Below are 24,300 nucleotides of genomic sequence, written 5' to 3'. Positions count from 1 at the left end.
TGGCAAAGTTTAAATTAATTTTACTGCATCATAGAAAAATTTTCTGTACATAATGGCGGCTGACTCTATAATCGTGTACAATGAAATACCGCATGTATTAATGAACGTATATTTTGTATGGGTATCCTATAGTTTACGCTGTGTGTTAATTCGAAAATTTGCAGTTCTTTGAATAGTATGACTAATAAATTTTACAATAATAAAAAGAAAATAAGTATTTCCACAGTAACATGTAATTAAAAATATTTATCTCGATTTTGATCAAATTAGATTTATCTGCAGATCTTCTACATAGTGACTCTGCATTTTATACGTTTGGTATCAATTCATGCTACAATTTTGATAATTTTATATATATCAAATGCAGAACATATTACATCACAGATGAGTAAATACGTAAATAAACATCTATTATACATGGTATTCGTATCAAAACCTGCATGCTTTAACACCGAAAGCTATATATCGAGTCAACTGACTTATGTCATTGTAGTAATTAATTTCCACGTGGAACACGTGAAACATTAATCATTGCATGTTAATTGATGATGTATAAATATATACACGTTTAAGAAATAGAACTTAAATTTTAAATTGAGCTTTGTGAAAGATAGTCGCATTGTATATGATAGATATCATGCAAAATTTTTTTAGTACTTTCTTCTGATCAGAGCTCGTTGATTTCCGCTTAAATATCGGCATTTTCCTGAAATTTCTCGGAATCGGTATCGAATAAACGTATCTTTGAGAGCCGGAGCACTTGAACGAAAGAGCACTTGACCTCGATCATACAGACAAGCCCAAAATATTCGGTGATATAGAGGGATAAAATATCGCTGCATTTGCAGTGAGTATTTCATGATATCGAATGGAAGTTAGGGTTCAAGTACGAGAGAGAGTATTAGTCGTACAATACGTTAATCCGTCTTTGAAGATAGCTCCGTTTTATATTGACAACAAGAGACACTACTTACATAATGCCTCAGAATTGGTTATAGAAAAAATATATGTGTTATTCACAGCAAAATTTGAAGTTTATTTTAAATCAATTTCAAGTAAATTTTGATTTTGACTCGATGAAGAGAAAATAATAAATTATTAGTTTTTATGAATTTAAAATTGAATATCTAATCTTATCGATTAAAAAAGTAGAACACTGTTATAAAGTAAAATCTGTTTTAAATGGAATAAATAATATTAAAAAAAATTTTTTCTCCAAAATTTAATTGTCATAAAAGGAGCTTTCAGAGCTTACAGCTTGATTATTACTGTATCATAGTTGATACTAAAAGTTTATTATAGATTAAAAAAAAACAGTTTCTGTTAATTCGACAGAATATATTATAAACGTACGATTTTTAATATTTTCAGTAAGGAATGTATAAAATTATTATATATTTTTAACTCATTAAGATAAAATTAAGAGAATAATCTAGATAGATTAATTCATATATTAAAGGTTTTTATCACGCATTTTAATGTTCTAATCTCACATTCAAATACGTATTTCAAGTGGAACATGAAATCTCGGAAAAATTTTTTTAATTTCACGTCCTAGAACAACGGATGGACGCGCAGCGTGAATTGTAGGAAAGCGGAGAGTTGTAAAATCTTTCAAAAGAGAGTATTACATGAGGCGGCAGGGACTCGGAAAAGAGTTGGATTTGACGAAATATAAATTCCACGGCATGTGATGCAAGCGCGGATGCTTACACGTTACACTTGCGCGGTATTAAATAGTAAAGCAAACTGAAAAATCGGCGCACTCTTTCGCGTTATGCCAGTATATAAAGTGATTGAACGATTAAAATCAGTCGCGACATTTTTAGGAATTTAACATCGACATCATATTTCTACTTTTATATCAAGAAGTCGTTTAAATAGAAAGCTTTCCATTTCGGGAGAACTAAGTACTACTAAAGAAAATTTAAATTATCCGCGGGCAAAAAGGTTTGTGAAATTTTTAATAAAAAGTAGTCTAGACTAAAGAAATATGAGAGACAATTTTTTACTTTCTAATTAAACATTAAAAACTTATATAAATGTGTGTGGTGCTGAAAGCAAAATTCAATTGTTTTTTTATATAGAAAAGAAATCGATTTTTTTAGCATTTTTCTATTCTCGTTATAACCCTTGCGGTACCGTAAGATTCACGGAGTCAACGTTATTCCCGATTGCGAATAACGACGAATTATCGCGCGCATATGTAAGCATATATAGGCTGCTTTTAAATTCATGGCCGCAAGCTGCAAATAACGATAATTCCAACTTGCCGCGGGTCACAAAAAGAAATAAAGCGCGTGGTAACTCGATTTACGCGAGCGCTCTTGGGGGCTTTTTCTCTTTTTTTTTTCTCCCCTTTCTCCCGCCGGATTTTATGCCTTTTTCGATACGCTTGTGTTTTATAGAAGGACATTATCGGCACCCACGCGGTCTACGTGCGTTTACCGTGTCTGAGCAAATTTACATGTGGCACGTGCAAACGCGACTCACATCTTCGTGAACGCGCGAGTGCGAAGACGCGAGTCGTCTCTCCTCCATAGATCCGCAGAGTTTGATTAATAGCGATTGCTTGTAGAATGTACAAACGCAAGACACAATCTAAAAGTTTTATAAAATTTGTTCCGGATTCTCAGAGGAGACTTTTAATTAAACATTTGACATACATTCTCCGTTATTATACAACCAGATGGTTAAAAATTTTCTTCTTTTATTAAAAGTTTATAAAGAGGAAGCCGTCCGTTTCATTAGAATTATCGATTTCCCATATATAAGACTTATACACACGCGAAATATCACAGTTAAACTTTCAATAAAAGATGGACTGTTTTTAATCGTTTAATATAAATAACTGAATATGGAATGCTTGAAACGGTGGGCGTATCTTTTCAAGATGTACTCCGTGCAATGTCCAGTCAGACGGACTTCACAATGACGTATTTCCGATATTTCAGTCAGATCGTAATATGAATAATTCATACAGAAGCTCCAAGTTTGATTGGGATATCGCGGAATGACGTCGACTACTTCGATTTATATTTGATCTCACTTGATTTTAGTTTAAAAGGCGTAACAGCGCTTTCCTTTTTCAATTTATCATACAGTCGTATCATACTTGTAGAATTCATTCATCAACAATGACTATTATCGTTGAATTAACGTTATTGCCTGTATTCCTTATGCATAGTAATTGAAGTAAGATGAACGGAGCTGAAGTAGGATACGGTTACAGTCTACGTGAAAATGTAGATAATGAAAAATTCTTGCTGGAAAAGCTGGTCGGGTCTTTTATGTGAAATTTAAAGTGCGAATTTTTTGGATTAGCCACGGACTTTATATTAAGCTCAGAGAACACGTATTTCCGAGACTCGTAGAACAGTCACTTTATCTTTTTTCGCTCGACCTCTCCTTCTCTCCTCATTGTAGACTTCCTTCATTTTTGCTCTCTTCTCCTCTTTCGTCTTCGAAAATGTATTTAACGTCCCATGAAATTAAAATGTCGTCGCCATCGTCAGAAGAATGAGAAACAGCCCTACTCTTCTACGTCGTGAGATTTACAAATTTATGTTACTTTTCTCATTCTTTTATAATTATTATTAATTTTCAATCAGATATGTATTTTTGCTGCAAATATTTCATTTTGGAGCATAATATTTATATTTTACATCATAAGAATCTTTACCTCTTCAATTTTCTTATCAGAGAAAATTTATTTTCTCAAAAATCAACAAGCGTTTTTATCACAGATTGCACATATTTAATTTCTCTTATTTTTTATATATATTTATTTCTTTGTCATTATCTAAATCATCTCTGTTTTACGTTATGGAAAGATTTATTAAATTCGATAAAATTTATATTAAAAATACTTTTTCTCGTATTAATATTTTTCTAATATCGTTATTCGTTTTGCATTTTTTATTTCTACGCGATTGTTGTAGAATCAATATTTGTTTATTGTAGCGAATAGAAATGTAATGTAACTATTCCTTGATCGATTTTATATTATCCCCATTTACTATTTAAACAAATTTATCATGCTGAACCAATTATGTAGCTTAAAACTAATCCTGTTATTTTCTTGTTCTTTGATTAAACTAGCGCAGGTTAACCGATTATAATTAGAAGTCGTGTACTCGTGTTTAATTCGTTTCGCAAATTTGTCGGGTAAATAAACCGTCCGTATCGTGCTGAAAATACCACCTTCGATGATTAGAATTCACGGGGATCCGACACACCTCTCTCGGTGGTAACACCGTGATTTCGCTGCCGTCACTCTAGTCTCTTTGCTTTTCTCGCCCATTTGTTTCGCTCTCAGAATCACCCAATCTTCACGCCTTCGCCGTGAGATACCGATCGACCACGTTGGTCGTAACGATCCGCTGACGTCGTGCTGGGTCTTTTTTTCCACTCCTTTCATCTTTGAGTTGGCCGGCACGGATGAGTTTGCGCTCCATAGCTAAATTTCGATTATCGTTATTAGGATTTTGGTGGATTCATCGACGGTATCAAGCGCCCCAGGCGTTGCCAATTTGAAACGATTGTTCATGCTTCAACGGTGAAAGGCTTGATCTCTTCATTTCTTTCCATATAAGATATATATAAAATTTCTTCGCTTTTTTCCTATTATTTTTATTAGCAGATTTACTTTTTCTTTTTTTGGGGTCTTTTTTTCAAACGCCGAAAATAATTGATAACTTTAAATACGACTTTTTATTTCTGTAATAGTTGCCTTAAGCAAACATTTTTTACGAGAGATTTTTTTTTGTAGGTAGAACATAAAAAGTAAGAAGCGTTCGAATAGATCTTACGATTCCTTGGCTGTTTTCCTATGCAAGCGAATTAGGAGCAACTTATTTCATGCCACCCGCAGGAACATCACTGAGAAGTCACAATATTCGTGGAAGAAATTTGATTTATATCGGTGCTGTTGTTTCGCTTTTCGAGCAATTCCCGTTGAGCGTGTACCGTCAGTGTATCTGTACTCTCATGTCGCCCAAAATTCCCTGAAACTTGGATGAGATCACAGGAATACACTACCATTCCTTTTCACTACGTGTTGCCATTTTTCCTCCGTTTCGCGGTTAATACTCAGGTAAAAGTACCAGCGACCTTTCTCAGGTTGTTTGGCGGGACGAGTAAGGAAAACTCATAACTCGCGAGGGTCGACAAGAAGCGATATTAACCGCAAGATTTGTGTCGCGATAAAAGACGCAACCGCCGAACTAAGGATCAAGATAAATGCTCTTATCATTGAAGAAATTGGTATTCGTATCGACAAGCAATTCCTTTCCTTTGCGACTTTAATATCTTGCATTTGTCGTGTTTTTGTAATCCTCACGTTTCAAACGGTTTTGTCATTCGGGAAAACCAATTAAAGTCAAACGAAAGCGGTAGTAATTAAACAATTTATATTGCGACATAGTGTTACAGGGAGAAGAAATGTTGTACAATTTTTTTAATTATCTACTTGAGAACTGACGATATCTAAAAGAAAAGTATCTCTCTTTCAAATCTATTATCGGAATCTTTTTTTCTAAAATGAATTTTTTCATTATCTTAATTTAACGCACTTAAAAAAAAAAAAAAATTTGTAATTTTAATAATTTTCTAAGTTTGACCATTGCAGCTATCGTAAATATGTTTTCTTATATTATGCACGATTCTTATATCTAAAAGAAAACGCTTCTCCCTTCGTAGCTCGAAGAAGCGGATAATGGAATAAGACTAGCGCGCGTTCGGTCAGAGCTATTCGCTCGCTCGAGATTTCAATAACGCTCGCGCAACTTTGTTTTACTTCGCAGCGATAGCCAGCCGCGCTGCCTGTTATCCAACATCGCTAGTCCATTTCCATTTTCCAGATACGGGGAGAAGAATCCCCCCCCTCCCCCCTCCGTATTTTCCGTAGTGGATGACGCGCGAAAATGACGGAACGCGCTCCTTACATCCCCCGATGGCTCTCCTGCTCGTTCTTCTCGAGGGCACTCCGATTATCGATCTCGGTAAGATTGAAAATCCTGAATCCCCCCGTGTCGCTGACGGGTGCTGGACCAGAGCGGCGGGGAGCGTTTTTTTACGATTCTTTGGCAGACATTTACGCTTTATTGATTTACGTGTCGCGCCCCGCGTGTTTATGTCCTCGGCAATTTCAGCGATGGCGGCGCCGTGCCATATTACGGTCGTGATTTCACGTTACGGTCGACTCGCAAGCGCGCGCCCGCGCGCGCGCAGGAGAACAGGTATTTCTTCGGCGCGGAAATTAAGCGATAAAATCACGAGTGTTATCACGACGTTAAGCCACGTCGCCCGCGGGGAAAGGATGTGTTATTCCGCGAGACCACTCTTCACGCAGAACGCACGGAGGGGAAAAAAGGTACTTTTGATGAAGCTAGTTTCGTAATATCATCGCGCGAGCATTCGGTCGCATATTCATTAACTTTTCGATTAAATTATCCGAACTATTTGCAAAAAAAAAAAAGAGCGAACTGGACAGCGCAATGGACCCTCCGCTGAAAATTTTTAACGATTCGTGCCCGGCGGTTGACTCGATCGTTCGCGGTACCATTATCGGGAATTTTCGACACTTTAACGAGCACCGCGCGTAACTGCCGAAAATTAAAAAAAAAAGGTGGTTTAAGTGCCGATAAATTCCGGTCTCCGCTTGATGCGAATCGATCAGTCGAGTTTCGCCGAATTAAATCGCGCCCGGGGACAACTCTTAATTACCATATCGAAGCGGCAGCTTCTGGCTAGCGGGCGAACGCGATTAATGAATGATTTATTTCGGATTTTATCGCGGGAAGGGGGGGGGACACAACGTTCATTACTACGTTAATTAATGATATCATTAAAAGTGCTCTTTCGTTTGGAATAAATGTAGGATAATACGCGAAAAAATATAATCCCGCCTAGCATTAATAAAAATTTTATTAACAATGAGAGAATAACACGTATTACCCCCACAAGCGTAATTTTTGAAATTGTTTTCGACAACCGCTAACGTTCTACGTGGAAAGAGCGATTTTGAAACTGTCTCATTTATAATTCAATTCAATTAATATTTATTCGCAGAAGAGCGCATTTATATTAATTATCCATTAATGCCTGATTTTGTGTATCACTTGTACTCTGCATATTTATTTATTATGACAATTGTCTCTGAATCTCCGAGCAGTAAATTATACTTCAAGCTATTTTCAAGCTGATAAACAAAGCAATTAAGTAGGTACATGTGGAACTGGAGCGAAAATATAACTCCGCGGGAAGTGTAAAAATTGTTGCTCTACATTTGTACTATGTCTGTCAATTAGTATTAGTTATATACTTTTCAAGCAATCAGCGTTAGCGCATCGGACATCTCGTTTATTGAAAAAATACGCGAGATTGCGTCCTACGATTTTCCAACGGTTTCCGAAATGTTTATCTTGTCGTTATATCGAGCGCGCATATTTCCAGTAGAATTTTTAGCAGCAGATTTTCCAATCACTGCCGTTTTCACTGCGCCGTTTATCGAATCGTTCTTGTTTTTCATCGATATTCCTTTCGCCAATAACATTAAGTACAGCTGCTAAAGCCGCGTCGCGCACATGCCGCACGTCAGAAACATTTAAATAATGTACGAAACATTGTTCCGTGTATACATATATATATATATATATATGTATATGAGATGAGCGTGTCGCGTGATTTATAGCCGACGCTATATGTTCTCATATCGAAAGTAGAATGTATGCAAGATTTTGCGAGATCGTATCAGCTCGTGTATGTTCTTCGGGATTAGATAATTACCGTGGTCTCAACGTCGAAACCATCTTCTACGTGCCGTTTGAAACCTTAACGATCACGTGTCAGGATTCTCCTATATATTCTCGTAACCTCTTTACTTAATCGGGAGCCAGAGTCTAAGCAAACTTTAGGGCGGATCGCATGATTAACGGCATGTTCCAAAGGATACGGTGTTTCTGTTGTTTAGACGTATCGGGCATGGCAATTATCGATCGCGTCGTTTTACCTAATAAATTTGACGCTAACCGTTCTATTCCGGTATTATTATAGTGTTCTTTAAATGCATGTAGCGCCGATTGAGATTCGTGAAAAATGAGAGATCTGTGATTTAATACTTGTAGAATAACAGGGATAGAAAGTTATACTACGTGTTTATTTTATCAATGATCATATTGTATGATTCAGGCTGACCTAATAAATACTAGTCCAATGTGTGAATTTATATTTGTAAATTATTTATTGCTCGGTTGAATTAATTTAGAGATTATTCGATTCGCAGAGAATTTCATTTAATATTATATTATTTTATTAAAAATGCAGACAGTCGGGGCGCCGTAATCTCTGAATTAATTTATATTTGCTAATCTCTCGTGCTTCATTTTATAACTGTACCTTACGTCTGTATTTTACAACTGTGAATTCAAGAAATTCAGAATTTATAATGGCCATGACGCAATTAACTGCGTATCTCGAAAGAAATATGATTTATACCAACCAGGAGATATAAGAGGAATATCGTATGATGTATAATTTATGTTATTTTAATTTTTTATAAAACGATGTGCATTGACAAATGCTCTCAATTTTTTTGATCGTAATTCTTCTGTGAAAATAGGTCGGTGCGTTTAAACGCGTTAGGATGCATTCCCCTGAAATATTGTCTCGTTCACGCGCACGTGAACGTTCGTAGATGTGTTTTGAGCCCTAGCAATTGCCGGCCCAGCCCACGAAATTCAAGTCCTGCTATGTGGAATTCGAATTACACGTGCGAAGTTTCGTCTTTGATGTGGTTGATTGCTATTTTCGATGCATCCATGGACAGTGCAGTGAGGCTTGTTTAATGCAACAAGTTCAAATCGAGGTCGGTGTATAGATGTATTTGCTTTGGGTTGATTTTGATTTTTGGGTTGAATGTAATAAAGAAAGGACTTGTAAAGGATTTGTAAACGTGAGATAAATTCTATTAACAATCCTTAATTTTATAAAAATTATCAAAGTTTTAAAAATTAAATAAATATGAATGCAACAAATAATACTTATAGTTTTTTAACTGACTTAATCTTTAAAATCTAATTTAAAATTTAAATTGAATTGAAAGAAGCAAAATAAATTTTTCGTTAACTTGTCGAGCACAGCAAAAAAATTTATAATTACGAATATTATTTAAAAAATGCAATGCACAGATAGAATATTATATATTTAATATTTGAAATCATGATTTTAATAGAGAATGCCGAGAATAATATTTTTTCATTTATTTTCTAGAATAATATTAAAATACACATGAAACAGATCAAATATTTTTATCATTATTAGAGTCAATAGAAAAGAATGTGAAATTTAATATCATCAAAAGGAGAATATCTGCAAAAATGCGCGCGAATACTTCCTTTGTACTGCAAAATTGACCACTGCGATTCGTATATTGACATTCAGCCGCCATCGACCAAATCGATTCCGTTTTCAGAAGAAATGTAAGAATGGGCGAAACCCTGCACCTTTGTAGTGAAAGACAAAACGGCTATCGTGAATATGTTCCGCGTATAAAAACCAACAATAAAATCCCATTCATGTAATACGAGAAATAAATAAAATGTAATTTGATTTAAAAATCCGAAGGAGAATTGTAACTGATTAAAGTGATGAACTGTTCTTTTTTCATACGATTTCATTTTATGACAAATGAAGAATGACATTTTATGACGTATGGGTTTCTAATAACTTGTCCTCAATTGAAATGCTTATGAAAAAGTGTATTATCACACTCTAAAGTATTTATCTTAGATAATATTATATAAGAAATATACCCGAGGTTTATATTTCATGAAATTTGATATCAATTTATTTATGGAAAGAAAACGAGATGAAATGATAGCTACGAGTAATATAATATAATTGAATATACCGGTATACATGTATTTTGTTACATCTCGATAATTCATCGTTACGTTAAGAATGTAAGAAATGAGCATCTCGCAAATGCATCTACTCTATTCAATTATCTTTTTACCTCGAGCAACGTTTTATCTAATTATGTGATTTTTTCTAGATATGAAAAACATGAAAGCCGCATATATATTTAAAGATTTTTATTTTTTGATGGTCATTTTCATTACAGTATAGCGATGATACTTAGCGATGAAAACACTGAAGCTCCTAAAACATGTATTTTTCAAGATTTGTCGTTTACTTATTCACCAAATACAGTGCAATAATTACGTATTGCCGATAAAATGCTACTTCGTCATGTGCGGCCCGCCATTACAACGAAAATACGTTATCCTTCATGTTGCCATGTAAAGCGGTATTATCGCGTTACCGTATAACGCGAGTGGCAAGAGATTGGAAAATGACGGGAGCGAGGGGGAAATAGAGAGAATATTTATGATATATACCGCGGATCGAGCCCTTAAGGGGGACGCGTATAAATTGGACACGGTTAAGGCTGGCTTATTTATAACAAAAACCTTTGGCTCCAGCGCAGAGCGCGTGGTTTATCGTTACCGTAATGGAGAAAATGAGATGTCTGTATCGCGATAAAAATTGGCGCGGCGGAGGTACCTTCCATATATCTTTGATTTTGTTATTATTTGAGCATTAATCGAGATATATTGAGAAATAAGTATATGATGCGAGTTGCTCGCGGGATAAATAAATTTGGAGAGGATGTTTTCGGCGCATTAAACGGACAAACCGCCGGCGAATAAAGATTATTCATTTAACGCAATAAATTTCATTCTGGTAGCGCGAGTGTTTGTTGGTATCACGAGTAAACCGATTAGACGTATAGCGAAAAAACGTAAAGTCGAAGAAGGATTGAATGTCAGACGGACGGAAAGTGCTTCGCCAAAGATACATTGCTACATATCGGTCAAACGAACAGGAGTGTAGGTCGATCGACGAATGCGGTCGACGATGCTATCGTGTAAGCGAAAATTGAATTAACGCGCGGAACGCGCTTGTACATTTCTTTTTTCTGCTCCACGAAACCTTTTTTTTTCCTCTTTATTATTTTTCTTATCGCTCCTCGACCGCACGTGCCTTTTTCGTCTTCCCCGAAATCGCTCTCATCCTTCCTTTCTTTTTGCTCTTTATCGTTTATCGGTTGCCCCGGTTCGCTCTTTGATACTCTGGCTGATTGGAGTGTACGCAGCCAGCGTGGAGCATTAAATTCAATCGGAAACTATTTTTTTTCCCGCCGGCATGTCGGCGCAGACAAATTGTACTTCCCACATGCCGGTCCCGTACAAGGCCGGGATGTTTGATCCGTTATTTAGAACTCGCATTTGATTCGAGTAACTCGGGTCATATATTCTTCAATTCTCGCGATTGACGTCCAATAAACAAAATAAACGGGGCGGAAACGGCATTTTCGCAAATGCTCGTATCACATGTTTATTTATGATTAACTAAAATATGAAATAATTTCAAACACACGTGTACATATAACGGATCGTCTAAATAAAAACGAAGCAGATACTCTTAGCTTAAAGTAGCGATAAGAGCGTTTATTTTGAAGCGACACTAAAAAAAAAAGAATTTATCTTACATTTGTGCCGTATAAACAATTTGCTGCCTTTGCTACAAATTTATTATTTTGAAATATTTGCTTGCGTGGTTTCTCGTCCCTACTTTAATAGCGTATTAATAATATATTTACAATAGCATGCAAGCGAGATTTTCGATATGAATGATCAATGATATTTGTAAAACGACGGGATTAAGAGACGCCGAATGAAGTTTTGTGTTGATCGCTTCATTTACGTATTACAAATTTTCCCGATCGCATAGTCGATGAAGCACGTTAATCTGTTGGAAAAGCCCAATTAGTTTTCGATACGTTTTAGTCAGACCGGTCAACGCATGAAATAGCGGAATTTAACGCTTTCGCGACAGTGCTATTAAAAATTTAATTGTTGATCGACCGAGTTTTATTTTAAGCGGAAAAGTGTCGCAGACATTACGCCTAGATGTAATGCATTTTTATTACAGCTTCCGCAGACATTCGAGCAAACGCTCGGCTGCTCGCCAACTTTTAATTATCGACAATACGATCGCGAAACAGCAGTAATACGCGTTAAACGAAATAACGAAGCGCCTTCGACGTCCTGCAGCGCGTAAAGTCTGCTACTGTCTGCGTTTTGAATAAAGGAAAGAAATCGATAGGAAGGGAAAAGAGAGTTGCCTTCAGAAAATGGTATTTTCCCATGAAATCTTAGATTTTGTAGTCTAAGCAATGGCAGACTACTTTGAATCTTAATGAAATCCATGATATTCGGATCGATTGATTTATGCTTCCAGTTTGTGCTGGAATGCCCGCAAACACGTAACATCTGTGTGATACCCGTTTGAATAAATATTACGTCGTGTTAGATTAATTTCTTCTCAAACATTTGCAAATATACGAAATATTCACTTTCTAAATTTCGTGATCTCACGAAGAATAAAGCTAAACGAACGAACGAATCTACATTAAAATGAATTTTGAGGCTGCGGTCGTTCAAGCTCGAGCGATTAGCGCGGTAACGTTGTAATGCGTGAGAAATTTCAAGAGAATCCGGGGAAAATTTGTAATTGTAGAGATCTGTGATTATACGTGGGATCAAAATATTGCGCGCGCTTATAGCGCGCGCTATTGAAATCTTTGCATAATTTATTCTGAAGGGATTACGTAAAATCTCGCGGAAATTTTTTTTATGGGATAACTTGGCAATTTAATTTGTAGAAAAAGGTACTTATATATGTACGAGTGCGCTGAACAGAGAGAAGCGAGCTATTTATATTATATATTATATATAAGCTATCTATATTATATACATACATATAAACTTTCGCATTGTGTTAAGAATACTTAAGTAAGAAAAAAGTTCTTATGAAACTGATGAGACTTTCTTTTTAAGCGATTGAAATTAAACGACCCTTCGTAAAGTAACTTCTAGCAGTGCAAATAGAGATAATAAATCCCTATTTTTCATTTAATTCCAAATGGATTTTACGCGAACAGAATTTTAATGCGACGCTTATTTATTAAGATACCGGATGTTATGAATTAAAAGATATAAGAAAATAATATCGAGTTAAATTGGTAGAAAGAAACTAGATTTCGAATTGTTTAAGAGACAATGATATAGAATTTATATAGATTATTTGTTAATATGTGATTATATAATTTTTGGGTCTATTAATAAAATGTGATGTTGTATTACATCAGAAGAACGCTTAACAGATTATCATTCTCGGTAATTACTTGCATAAAAGTATTATTTATAAATCACATTCTCCTGCATAACGGTATAGTAATTTATCGTAACGAGCTGTGATGTGATCTTGTAATACTGCTAATGGCGGTGTATATCTAGATCGTAAAATGGGCGTAAAAAGTGTGACACTAATTAGCCGTATAGCTTTTTGCGTGATCGATTAAATTAGCTCTCCGATAAAAGTTATCAAGGAAATTGTGAGAGATACCACAGATAATTAACGTAAACAGGCTTTGCTGAGCACTTTAGTAAATGCGTTTGCTGGAAAAACTATCTGTGATTTTATGATACTTTGCAATATAATTTATCTCTTAGGCACAGATGTTTTTATGTAATTAATATTTTATTATATACGGATATTTCAATAATTTTGAATTTAATCTGATAGATATTTGACAAATTTTTTTAAAATTTTAATTTGGGAAAAATATGTATCTCTAAAATTCTTTAAAAAGTTTATTTTTTTACTTACAATAAAAATGTGAAAAACATTAGTGCCATATCATAAAGAAAAAAAATTCTTTTAAACAATTTACACATACTTGGTATAAAAATTTATTTTTGATTCTATTATGTACCTATAAAAATTATATGATAGTGTAAGTAAATATAAGAAATAAATAATAAATATTTAGTAAAAAATGAAAAATAGAATGAAACATTTCTAAAATTATATCTTTATAATTAATAATTAGTAAGATAATTAATAATTAATAACAAACATTACTGCATGTTCAAAATATTCTTCTAAGAATCTTCTTAGAACGCCGTGGTCTAAATGGTTCATTGTTATGAGAATTATTGAGAATTGATTTAATCATCATGCCATATGAAAGAACGTCTCGAGTCTTGTCCGAGACAACAAGGCTGATGAGCGTCTAAAAATTCTGACGACCCGCCTCAAACGTCGTAGATCGATCCCGACATTATTCCTCGAGAATGGTCGTTGGCCGTGCCGCTTCATAAATCGCTCGATTTATCGTTGCTGACTCACCGCGATCCGTTTGGCGGGCACATTGCTGCCCGCAAGGGGTATCCACCGACCCCACTGGGCGGCATAGGTGAGCTATGGAGAAACCAGACCTCGAAAATTGTCGAGGATCCTGTACGATAATCATGCATGCAAGCATAATCAAACGACAAAATGGGATTACGCATCTTTGCCGATATCGAATGTCGTACGCCATCTTTGTTTGCTAATAGATAATTTTTGTCTATTATATATCTATTACAACTTTTAATATACAGTCTATACGAAAATTACGGACTGCTATAGACTTATATTTTCTTCTGCAATATTATTTTATATTCTATTTGCAGAAAATTTATACAAATATTTTGCTCATATAAAATATTAATATTTTGTAGAAAATGTTATGTGAAATAATATATAATAGAATTTTTTTAATTTGTAGAGATCTTAAAAATGTAAACTACACAAGTAAATTATAATAAAATAAAAAAGATAATGTTATGTAAATTCTGAAAGTGTCTCGACATACTAAAAATATGGGGCATTTATTACAGTACGCTTTGCAAAAACTGGAATAAAAACTGATAGCTACATTTTCAAACTTTTCACTATTTTTGATTGAAAATTATACACGTAATAAAAACGAAAATGTACTTACGTCAAAATCAGCAGTGCATTTTACAAGGTCCGGAGGGTGGCCGGCGTACAACTTCAAAGATTGTAGTAGACCCTTTAAATAAATAGCCAGGAAATAGTAGACTATCATACGACATACAGGGTTCATGGTCTTGTTTCACGAGTTTCGTTTCTGCTCCTTCCTTTTTCTTCCTCTTGTAAGGAACACTATTCGCAAGCTTCCATTAAAACACTTTTATCTCTTTTATGAGATATCAGATTTTAACAAAATAACGAAAACATGAAATGAAAATATATTACACGACCATTGTATTTTATCGTGCATTAAGAGGGCTTTCAGTCAAATAGAATATCGTCGATTTGTTGAAAAAATAATGTAGATTGTATAGCAGATAGGAATTGACGCATTTTGTAATTCTTGAGGCGCGACGCCTTTTCAATGAAAAATCAGTTAATTCGATCAAATCTACATGACATACGTGATGAATGGTAACATAAGCTGATATTTCCCATAGGGGTGTAAAGGAAAGTGATTTTTTAAATACGCACGCATGAGATAATAAATAATACATTGCTCTCTGAAACTTTGTATATTATCAAGATTACCACAATTTATGATTCCCGTATTTTTCAATACACACTACTGGAGAAAATCGGTGATTTATCTCCGCACAGGCAACGATTCCAGTCTTTTATTTTGGAAAAAGGAACCGGCATACTGGGACGATGCATCGATCATTCTGAAAGTGTTCACGGGATCGATCGATCTTTCTAAATGGCCCGCAGTAACGCGCTTTACGGTGCATTTTACGGTTTTCGGTTGGTGCAAAAGCTTGTTTCTTTTTTTTCCACCGGTCGTGTTAGTCTGCTGCAGTCGTAATACTTTTTTCGTTCACGAAACAACTGCCGCGGATTTGTACAGTTGAAAAGTCGCTTCGAATTGTACCGGCAATCTTTGTCTATACTTATCTACTTCGTTGATAAAATATTTCGTGAAGGGAAACAATAAATACAGCATAATGAGTATTATGAGTCAGTGTTTTGACTGATCAGTGATGCGATGTCTTTCAAAATTCTGGGGACAATTTTTCTAACATTCCGTACATCTGCGGAAAGTTTAACCACACTCCGAACTTTCTAATATTGCATGTATTATATTATCAGACAGATAATATTCATAGTTTAAACATAAACTGTAATGTAAACGAGATTATATAACTTTGCGGGTTTTCATGTCGTAATTAAAAACGTTCTGAAAACTCGAACATTATAAATGAATAACTTGTTTAAAACTCAGTTGAGTTCTTTATTAATGTATAATTAACAATTTATTAAACACTGTATTTCACATAAACAACAAAATTTAACCATTGAGAAATAAATAATGGTTTCATACAATGTTTTTTTCACAGCAGCGTACGTTTGCATGGAGAGGTCGCGAAGTAATAAAAAACACTATCGTGATAACGATTTCTCGATCGCGATCGATTCCTCTAACTTATGACTACCTTCCGCTATGAACGTTCGGCGCGAGATGACTGAGGTTGACTGTGTTATAGCATGTTAGTCGTCTTGTAAGTTAAAGCCTGTTATAAAGCGTGGGAGAGAGGGGAGAGAATGTCTGTCCGTGAGAATCATTTATATTTTTCGGCATGTAATACTTAAAATTGCATATTTTTCCAATATATCTATCTTGGATGATTATCTAATTTAATTTATTCTGACGAGTACACTTGAATATTAAAGTAATTAATGCTGAAGAAATTATACATGGAAAACGCTATGAGTGATATGTGATATATTAAATTTAAAAAAGCGTATAAGAAGACATTTAAAAAATATTTATATAAATATTTATATTTCATGCATATATCAGAATCTCATCTCATAAATTGTGTGTTACAACAATCTTCGAAAATCTTATTTTCCTTTTTATTTAAAAAAAAAAAACATCTTTTTATAACAGATAATTATTAAAATTTTATATCTACTTTAATTTCGAAAGGAATAAGATTAATGGCATAATTTTTAAATGTATTTCCTCATACTAATCGAATTCTAAATAGAATGTTAAAAGAAAGTTATTTTGACGTTAGGTAAACAATGTTTAATGTTGCAGTCACATGTAGCTAATAATATCTAAATATGATTTTAACATAATTATTAATTTGGTCTATTACATCAAAAATATTCATTGATAGTGTGGCAATACATTTAAAACAAATATATTTAAAAAAAGTTTACTTTACGATGTTATTAATTTTATTACGAAGTAAAGGCGAGCATTTCATTATTATTCTTTTTTAATTTATTAGGTCAGTATTAATTATTTTGTTAGATAACGAAAGAATATGCGGTTTTCAACTGGAGTTAGACAAATTTAATCCTGTGCGCGCGGAAGAAGTCTGTAGTATGCGAATTGAGAGCGGAGATAACAGAGAATAAGCTTAATTTTCGTCGAGTTATTAGAGCACGAGAAGAGAAAGAGGGGAATTGAGTTAGTCGAGGGCGTATGCCGCGAGGATTATTGTACGGCCTGTAAAATCCGGACTGGGCCGCGCGATCAAATATTTAGGAAGAATTTTCCAGGCATATCAGACTGTAAGAAGAGGAGAAGAGAGAAAGAAAGAGACAGAAAGGGTAAGAACGAGAGCGTATGTGTCCTGAATGTACTTTATATATAGCAGAGCTCCTTGTAGCTGCTCACTTCAAAAAGCCTGGGCAGCGAGTCCACGGAAAAGTCTGTGAAACTTTGAACAGCGTCTTAAATACTTAACTCTCGCCCGCATTGGTTCTAAACTTAGCAATGGAATTACCGTAACTCCTTCAGTTACAAATAGTCCTCATATTTGAGGTCGTAATATCGTAACTTATTGTGATGAATGCGGACAATAAGCTTGGAAATATTAATATAAGTCGCTCAAATATTCTTAATTGATTTATTCAAGGCTGTTGCTTTTGAAAGATAAAAAGATGCTTTTATCCTTGATTTTAACTTTAGTTATTTGTTAGAACTTATTTAAAAGACAAACTTTTTTAATTTTTTGATTTTACAAATTCTACTTTTCGTTAGATAGCATATTAAGTGACCTAATAGCGATGAATAATAATATCTTAAAAATTTTGATCGGTGAGTTTTATAACTTTGAAGAAAACAATATTTTTTGATCGATTTCATTGGTCAATTTATTATTCTTTATTTATTTTTGAGCAGTAAAAATTGTACATACACATACAGATTTTTCTGAAATATAACCTAAGTATATAGATATTTGGTTTATACTTTATTTTTGCTAAACATGTTATGTTAATTTGTTATGTTAACACAGAAAGGAAGATTTTTTAAATTTAATAAACCGTTTTGTTCGTCTGTTTCAAAGCATTTATTAAAAAACTAAAGAAATATGTCTTGAAATAGTCGAACAAAACTGTTTATTAAGTCTAAAGAAGTCTTCCTTTCTGTGTATATTTAAATATGCAATCTATATTATTAGAAAATTATTTGATTAGTTTTTATCCAACTAAATTGTAATTGGTAGCATCGAGAAAATGGGTCGCAAATAAATTTGTGGAAAATTTCTACTAAAATGATCAGTTGCTGATAGATGAATCACACTTGCGGCCATTTTCTTTACTAAAACGAAAATTTACGTTTAATAGACGAAAGACGATAGTAACGAATAGGTTAATTTCGGCGCTAAGTAAAATATTCACGTGGAAGAGAATGTTTTAATATTACACATATAATTGACCGCAACTGTAAATGTCAGTTGTAATGTTTCCTATAGTACGAAAAGTGGATTTACGATGCCCGAATTAATTCAAATTATAATTTACGTACGTTTCGAACTGTATTATGTTAAACAATATTGATTGCTGCTTAAACGTTAAATGATTAAATCAATATATAGAAACGTTTATTCAAATGATGATAATTCAGACCACACTGAATCAAAGTAAACACATTTTCCAAGCTTACGATTACATAATGCTATAGGTATTATTCACGTTAATAATTCTAATCTTTCGAAACCAATTAATAAGTGAATTTTATTTTATGATTTTTATTAAAGAACATTTAGAGAGAGTCAACTTTTTCTCTAAATTGCAATTAGTGTATTTTTACTGATTTGCAGTGGTATGTTTATAATTGTGATAATTAGTGAGTATCCACTGATTTTTAATGATTTTTACTTCAGAATTAATATATAATCACTGAAAGATTAGTGTATTTATTTAACTAATTGACGAGTTATAAGTATATCACTGAAATCAGTGTATTTTCACTGATTGTAATTTGGAGAGTTCTATGTAACAGAGCACTAATAGTTTCATATGTCCTAAACTTTAATTTTAATTTTTATACAAATATGTTGATAAAAAGAAGATAAAAATAAATTTGTATTCATAAAACTATGTTAGTATGATGCTAATGAAGTTGGCCGAATTACGTTTAAAACAGACCGTTGTAAATAATTATCCAAAGATTTGTTTTTAAATTAAATGACAAATTTTGTCAGTGATATTAGGAAAAATAAAGAGAGAGGAAGGAAATCAAATTATTTATGCTTTTCAGCTTCTAATATGTATTATGATTAATTTCTCGATATTTCAAAGTCAATTTAAGCTTTTTAAATACATAATTTTACGGATAAACTAATAGCAGTTTTCAATGCAATGCATTTGTATTGTTGCGACAATGTTGCGAGATGCAAACAAATTTCATACCATGCCGTTCATATTTTCATCTCGCTTTCAAATCTCTGATTCTGTCCTTTTCGAATCTCAGATTACAATGGGGCATCAGTTTGACATGCACGCATTTTTGACAGGATATATGACGTCTGTCTATTAAATCCTCACCAGTCGAATATCTCCTCGTCACTTTTCGATTACCGAATCCGAGCGATTTAATACGCGAATTTTGTCAGAGCCACCGGATTAATCTCGGATTTCGTGTTTAGGCTACCATATGAGGGTGAAAGAGAGGATCGAGTGGATGGCTTTTATGTAAAATCGAGTGCTTCTATGTCAAATCTAATGAATGACATTTAATTCTTTTTGAATTGCGATTTGTTAGTTCATGAAATGATATAAATTCAATGATATTTTGACTATGTAGATATTACATTATATATAAAATAATAATATCGAATTAGGACGAAGTTTTTTGCATATAATTAGATCAAAAGTTAAATGAAAATTCTGAAAAACAATTAAATTGTATGGCAAAGCTCTACAGATTCTATTAAACTCTGATGCACATTTGTACATATATTTACGAAATAATTTTTGATAAACAGTAATTTATTTTTACTTTGTACACATAACAATATAATTTTTGTAAAGAAATTTGTAAGAAATTAAATTAAACTAAAAGCAATTAAGTATCATAATTATCGTGGTGTAATTACATACGTGTTGTAGATAGATAAATAATTTTTGTTTGAGAAAACGCTTTAAGAAAAGTTATTACAATTTAAGGCTCATACGTTTAAGGTTCACGTTTTATAATGAAATAATTAATTACGGAGATTAATTAATAAAATAATTCGTCTTTCAGAATAAGCGAATAACTGATACGATTAAACTTAACGATTAGTAAACGATGATGAAGATCTCTGAAAATTGAAATGGATGTAGAACTTGAGAGATCTTGTTGAATATTCAAGAATCTTTGATCATTACACATGTTAAACTCCTGAGTTTGGTTATAATAAATTAAGCAAATGTATTAAGAGAAAGTTGCGGTGAATGTTGATGTATGGCCGAACATATTGAACAGTTAAACCTACGTGACTAGATAGACGCGGGTATCGTCGCATGTTAATGAAAGCGTGTTCGTCAATGTCCCAATAGAACACGGGCAAATGCGTAAGGTTCGATTTCGACGATTGACTATCGGAAACGGAAACGGCGTTGTGATTGCATCCCGTTAGGAACGATCGAATTCATTTCGTCTTATCGACAACGTCATTTAAATGTTATTCATTATTCAAGCTTCTGTTTGAATTTTATTACTTTCGGAAAGCCAATAGTCGTTTCAATCAAGTCAACGCTTCTTTCAACGTATAATGTCACGTCGTTCACATTTCGGATATACATATATGTACTCTTTATTCGTAAAAATTTAAACCAAAGTTTTAAAGTATTTTCAAACAGTATATACATATTTACCTATTTAATTCCATGACATGACGCTGATATCGATCGTTAAATTAAGAACTATCCGAAAGTTTTATATATAAACTATTCTTATGTGTTTGAGCTTTTTAAATAAATTAAATCAAATTATCTTATTTTTATCAACGTAGATTAACTTTGATTTCGGTTTAATTCACTCTCTTTTAAATTCTAATAATAAAGAATAAACTGAATTGAAATTAAAGTTAATTTACATTTTGGAAATGAACATTAAAGAAATAGATGTACAATTTGAAAATAGTTTCCATTAAAATGAGAATAAACCAGTGTATTTTTTCCATTTTAACGCAACTTCTTGAATCATTAAACGAAGTGAATATAATAAGAGGTGAAATTATTTCTCTTCTGAAATTACTAATATAATTACAATTGAATTTTTTTAAGTCAAAGTTTATTGCGTGTTATTGAAATTTTATTTCGTTAAAAAAGTCATCGCGCGATTTGTTTTTTATCTCATCGATTAATACGGCCATTTTTGTTACTTTATCCGCACAACCACAGCGTAACGTCATATATTTTCACATTACACGATAAATTCTAATCTACGTTAACCAGGCGTGTCTGGCACGTTACTGACTTCATTACACTGTAAACATTTGTTTCGCATCACATATTAATTAGACGCAGCTCCCTTGACGTTTTATGTACAGCCGCAAATTACGATGCTAAGGAAGTTTCCCAAATAAGCACATTTTGCGGGTGATATATCAAAAGCGCGTTTTCTGCTAAGAATTTTACGACACGTCGACCATCTGTGCACCTCTTTTTTATGCAGCGACAAAAAACCGGTTGTATCTTCTTTTACAACTTTTATAATATATATGTATATTAAATAACTTATGTGTAAAATACAAAAAAAATATTCGCACTGCAGAAACTATATTAATGTAAATAAAGTATTAACAGGTATGTCACAAATGTTATAAAAAATTCAGTTTTGAAATAATCAGAATAAACAGAATATATCAATTTTGAACGCCTCTATCAACTATAAATATCATGCAAAGTTTAATTGCAAAGCGACGCATGATATTTTATATAAACGTTTTATATAAACATTTATATAAACATGTTTACGATAACTCTGAAATACATTCCGTTTGACGAAAGTGTTATCTAGCGCAAACTTATATTTAACTGTCGTATATTTCGTTTGAAAATCTGTAATGTCGAATTTAGGTTTCAGATATAGTCGAGTAACATTTTCCACAGTTACTAAAATACCTGTATACAGAGTTCGTGACATACGTTTATTTTTAATATTGTTAAATATTTTGTGTTAATTTGCTGGAATACTCGTGTCCACGTCAAATGTGTCATTTATTTCTATTTTACTTTTTTCGAAAAGCTATTTCTTTTTTTTTTTTATTATACCCGGGACACTTTTCGAAATAACAAGTTTAACGCGCGTGTCTCTTGCGCGGACCGAAGCTATTACACGCCGCGTTTGGTGCTAATTACAAACGACGAAGGGGGCGGGGCGCCTGCCCGCGTCGCCGTCGGATGCTGCGCTCGCACTCCGCATTCGTAAGCAACCGCGCGATAACAAGTGCGCGAAAATCGTTTCAAAGTGCGCGAGTACGCAGAAGACAATAGCGGCAACGGTTGTCGATCCTATCTTAACCTCGTTCCCCGTAACCGGCGTAAAGGGCCGGTCAGAACTTTAGCGGCGGCAAAGTTGCCGGTCCCGCGGCCGGTTTACAATTGTCCCTGTGAACGCGCGCGCTACATGCAGCGGTTACATCTACGCGCGGGCTGCTGCAGGTACAATATCGGGCCTTGCGGCACCGCACGTTGCGTTTGACACACCGCTTATTATCGGCCACAAGCGCATAATAAGCTCGTGGGCAAACTGTCCGGGCTTTACTTTCCGCCTGAGACGTAAGATCCCGCGTGTGGTCCGTGAGACCACATTGTGGAGAGTCAGAAACTGGTTTACACGATTATCGATCTCTCTCTCCCGCGCGCCGCATTATGTGCATTCGATTATGTAGATTGTAGAGAGACGCGGCGAGGCGCGCGGGTTGTAATCGAGTTCGTGACAATTTCCCCGCTAATATTTTGCATGCTAATCTTTTTGTTTTCGCCATCCCTTCGTTTCGCGGCGATTGATTTATGTTACGCGCGTGAAGATTTACACTGGACTTGTTTGAACTGCACGTTTACACGTATGTATAGCTTTCCCAATATGTGCACAATAACGTGCGTTATGATTCATTTACGTATGTAAAATTATTTTTTTTTTGTCGACAAATTTACCTAATTAAATAAAAAAAAAATGTTAAATCAAATAAGTTGGAATGTACGAAGCGTATGTTGACTTCAAGTCCATAGAAGAAATTTACGTTTAAATTTGTTGCATTGTACCTGCTTCGTGCATTTGTTAATGCGACGTCCACAGGTATAGTAAGGAAGTAATTAAATCTTTTCGAACGCACTTAATGGATACTCCTGTGTGAGCCATGAGTTTCTTATTACCTTTCCGATAATAAGTTAATCCGTCTCAGCTTGAAAATAGATAGCACTCGACCGTAATTAGGCAATTAGATGGTAATTAGCGTAGCACTAATCGTAATTGCACCCGCATTCTGTTCTGCTTCCAGGCTTCTCCTCCAGTCCGTATGAACGGAAGGCACATACGTACATACTCCTGAAGAGCAGCGGCGGCTAATAACAGGTAAATGCTCTCTACAAGTATATACCGGGTGTTCTGTTAAACGCTCCGAAAGTTGCTTGACGACAGACGCAAATTTTGACGTGTAACTTCAAAGCTACACATTTACCCCCTTTCTCCCCCGTGATCCGTGATCCGGAGTAATCAAACTTCGATACGTTTTACTCGCGTTACATGAACTTTATCATCATATACACACCAGCTGTTGGAGTTGGAGAAAGTAAATAAGCTCTAGCACGAAATAATGTTTCCCTTCCCCAAGTGACGACACGTTTCGTAGAATACGCAGTCGAAATTCAGAGCCGAAAATACAGAGCAAACAACGTGTGTTGTTACGAAGATAATAAGTTCGTTATACGTGTGATTTTTTATATGAGAGAATCCGGATTTTAATCTTAATGCTGCTTTTTTTTTTTATTGGCAATTTTGATGTTGATTCAGAATTCCCGTTGCTCGTTTCGTTTAGAATAATAAAAGTAACATCAGCTTCTCCAAAGGAATCAAGGCAACAAAAACGTAGCGGTAATATAAACGGGAATGATTAATCT

General features: G+C 34.2%; 1 protein-coding gene and 1 long non-coding RNA gene across 6 annotated transcripts in view; one reads left to right on the top strand and one right to left on the bottom strand.

The window, feature by feature from the left end:
• Positions 1 to 24,300, bottom strand: part of LOC105836028 (collagen alpha-1(XVIII) chain) — a 243,906-nt gene that overhangs the window by 30,503 nt on the left and 189,103 nt on the right. For 3 of the 4 annotated variants that reach the window (XM_036288224.1, XM_036288225.1, XM_012679781.3), the window contains one exon: positions 14,897 to 14,968. The exons of the other annotated variant lie outside the window; for it this stretch is intronic. In XM_036288224.1, the coding sequence (XP_036144117.1) occupies positions 14,897 to 14,968 (72 nt within the window). The remainder of the gene's footprint in view (positions 1 to 14,896; positions 14,969 to 24,300) is intronic. 4 annotated transcript variants of the gene reach the window in all.
• Positions 16,553 to 24,300, top strand: part of LOC114254468 — a 263,849-nt gene continuing 256,101 nt past the window's right edge. For both annotated transcript variants that reach the window (XR_004963652.1, XR_004963651.1), the window contains exon 1: positions 16,553 to 23,755. This is a non-coding gene — a long non-coding RNA (uncharacterized LOC114254468). The remainder of the gene's footprint in view (positions 23,756 to 24,300) is intronic.

The sequence above is a fragment of the Monomorium pharaonis genome, chromosome 6 (assembly GCF_013373865.1).
Source record: "Monomorium pharaonis isolate MP-MQ-018 chromosome 6, ASM1337386v2, whole genome shotgun sequence".
Taxonomy (NCBI): Eukaryota; Metazoa; Arthropoda; class Insecta; order Hymenoptera; family Formicidae; genus Monomorium; species Monomorium pharaonis.
This window is presented reverse-complemented; position numbering and strand designations above follow the sequence as displayed.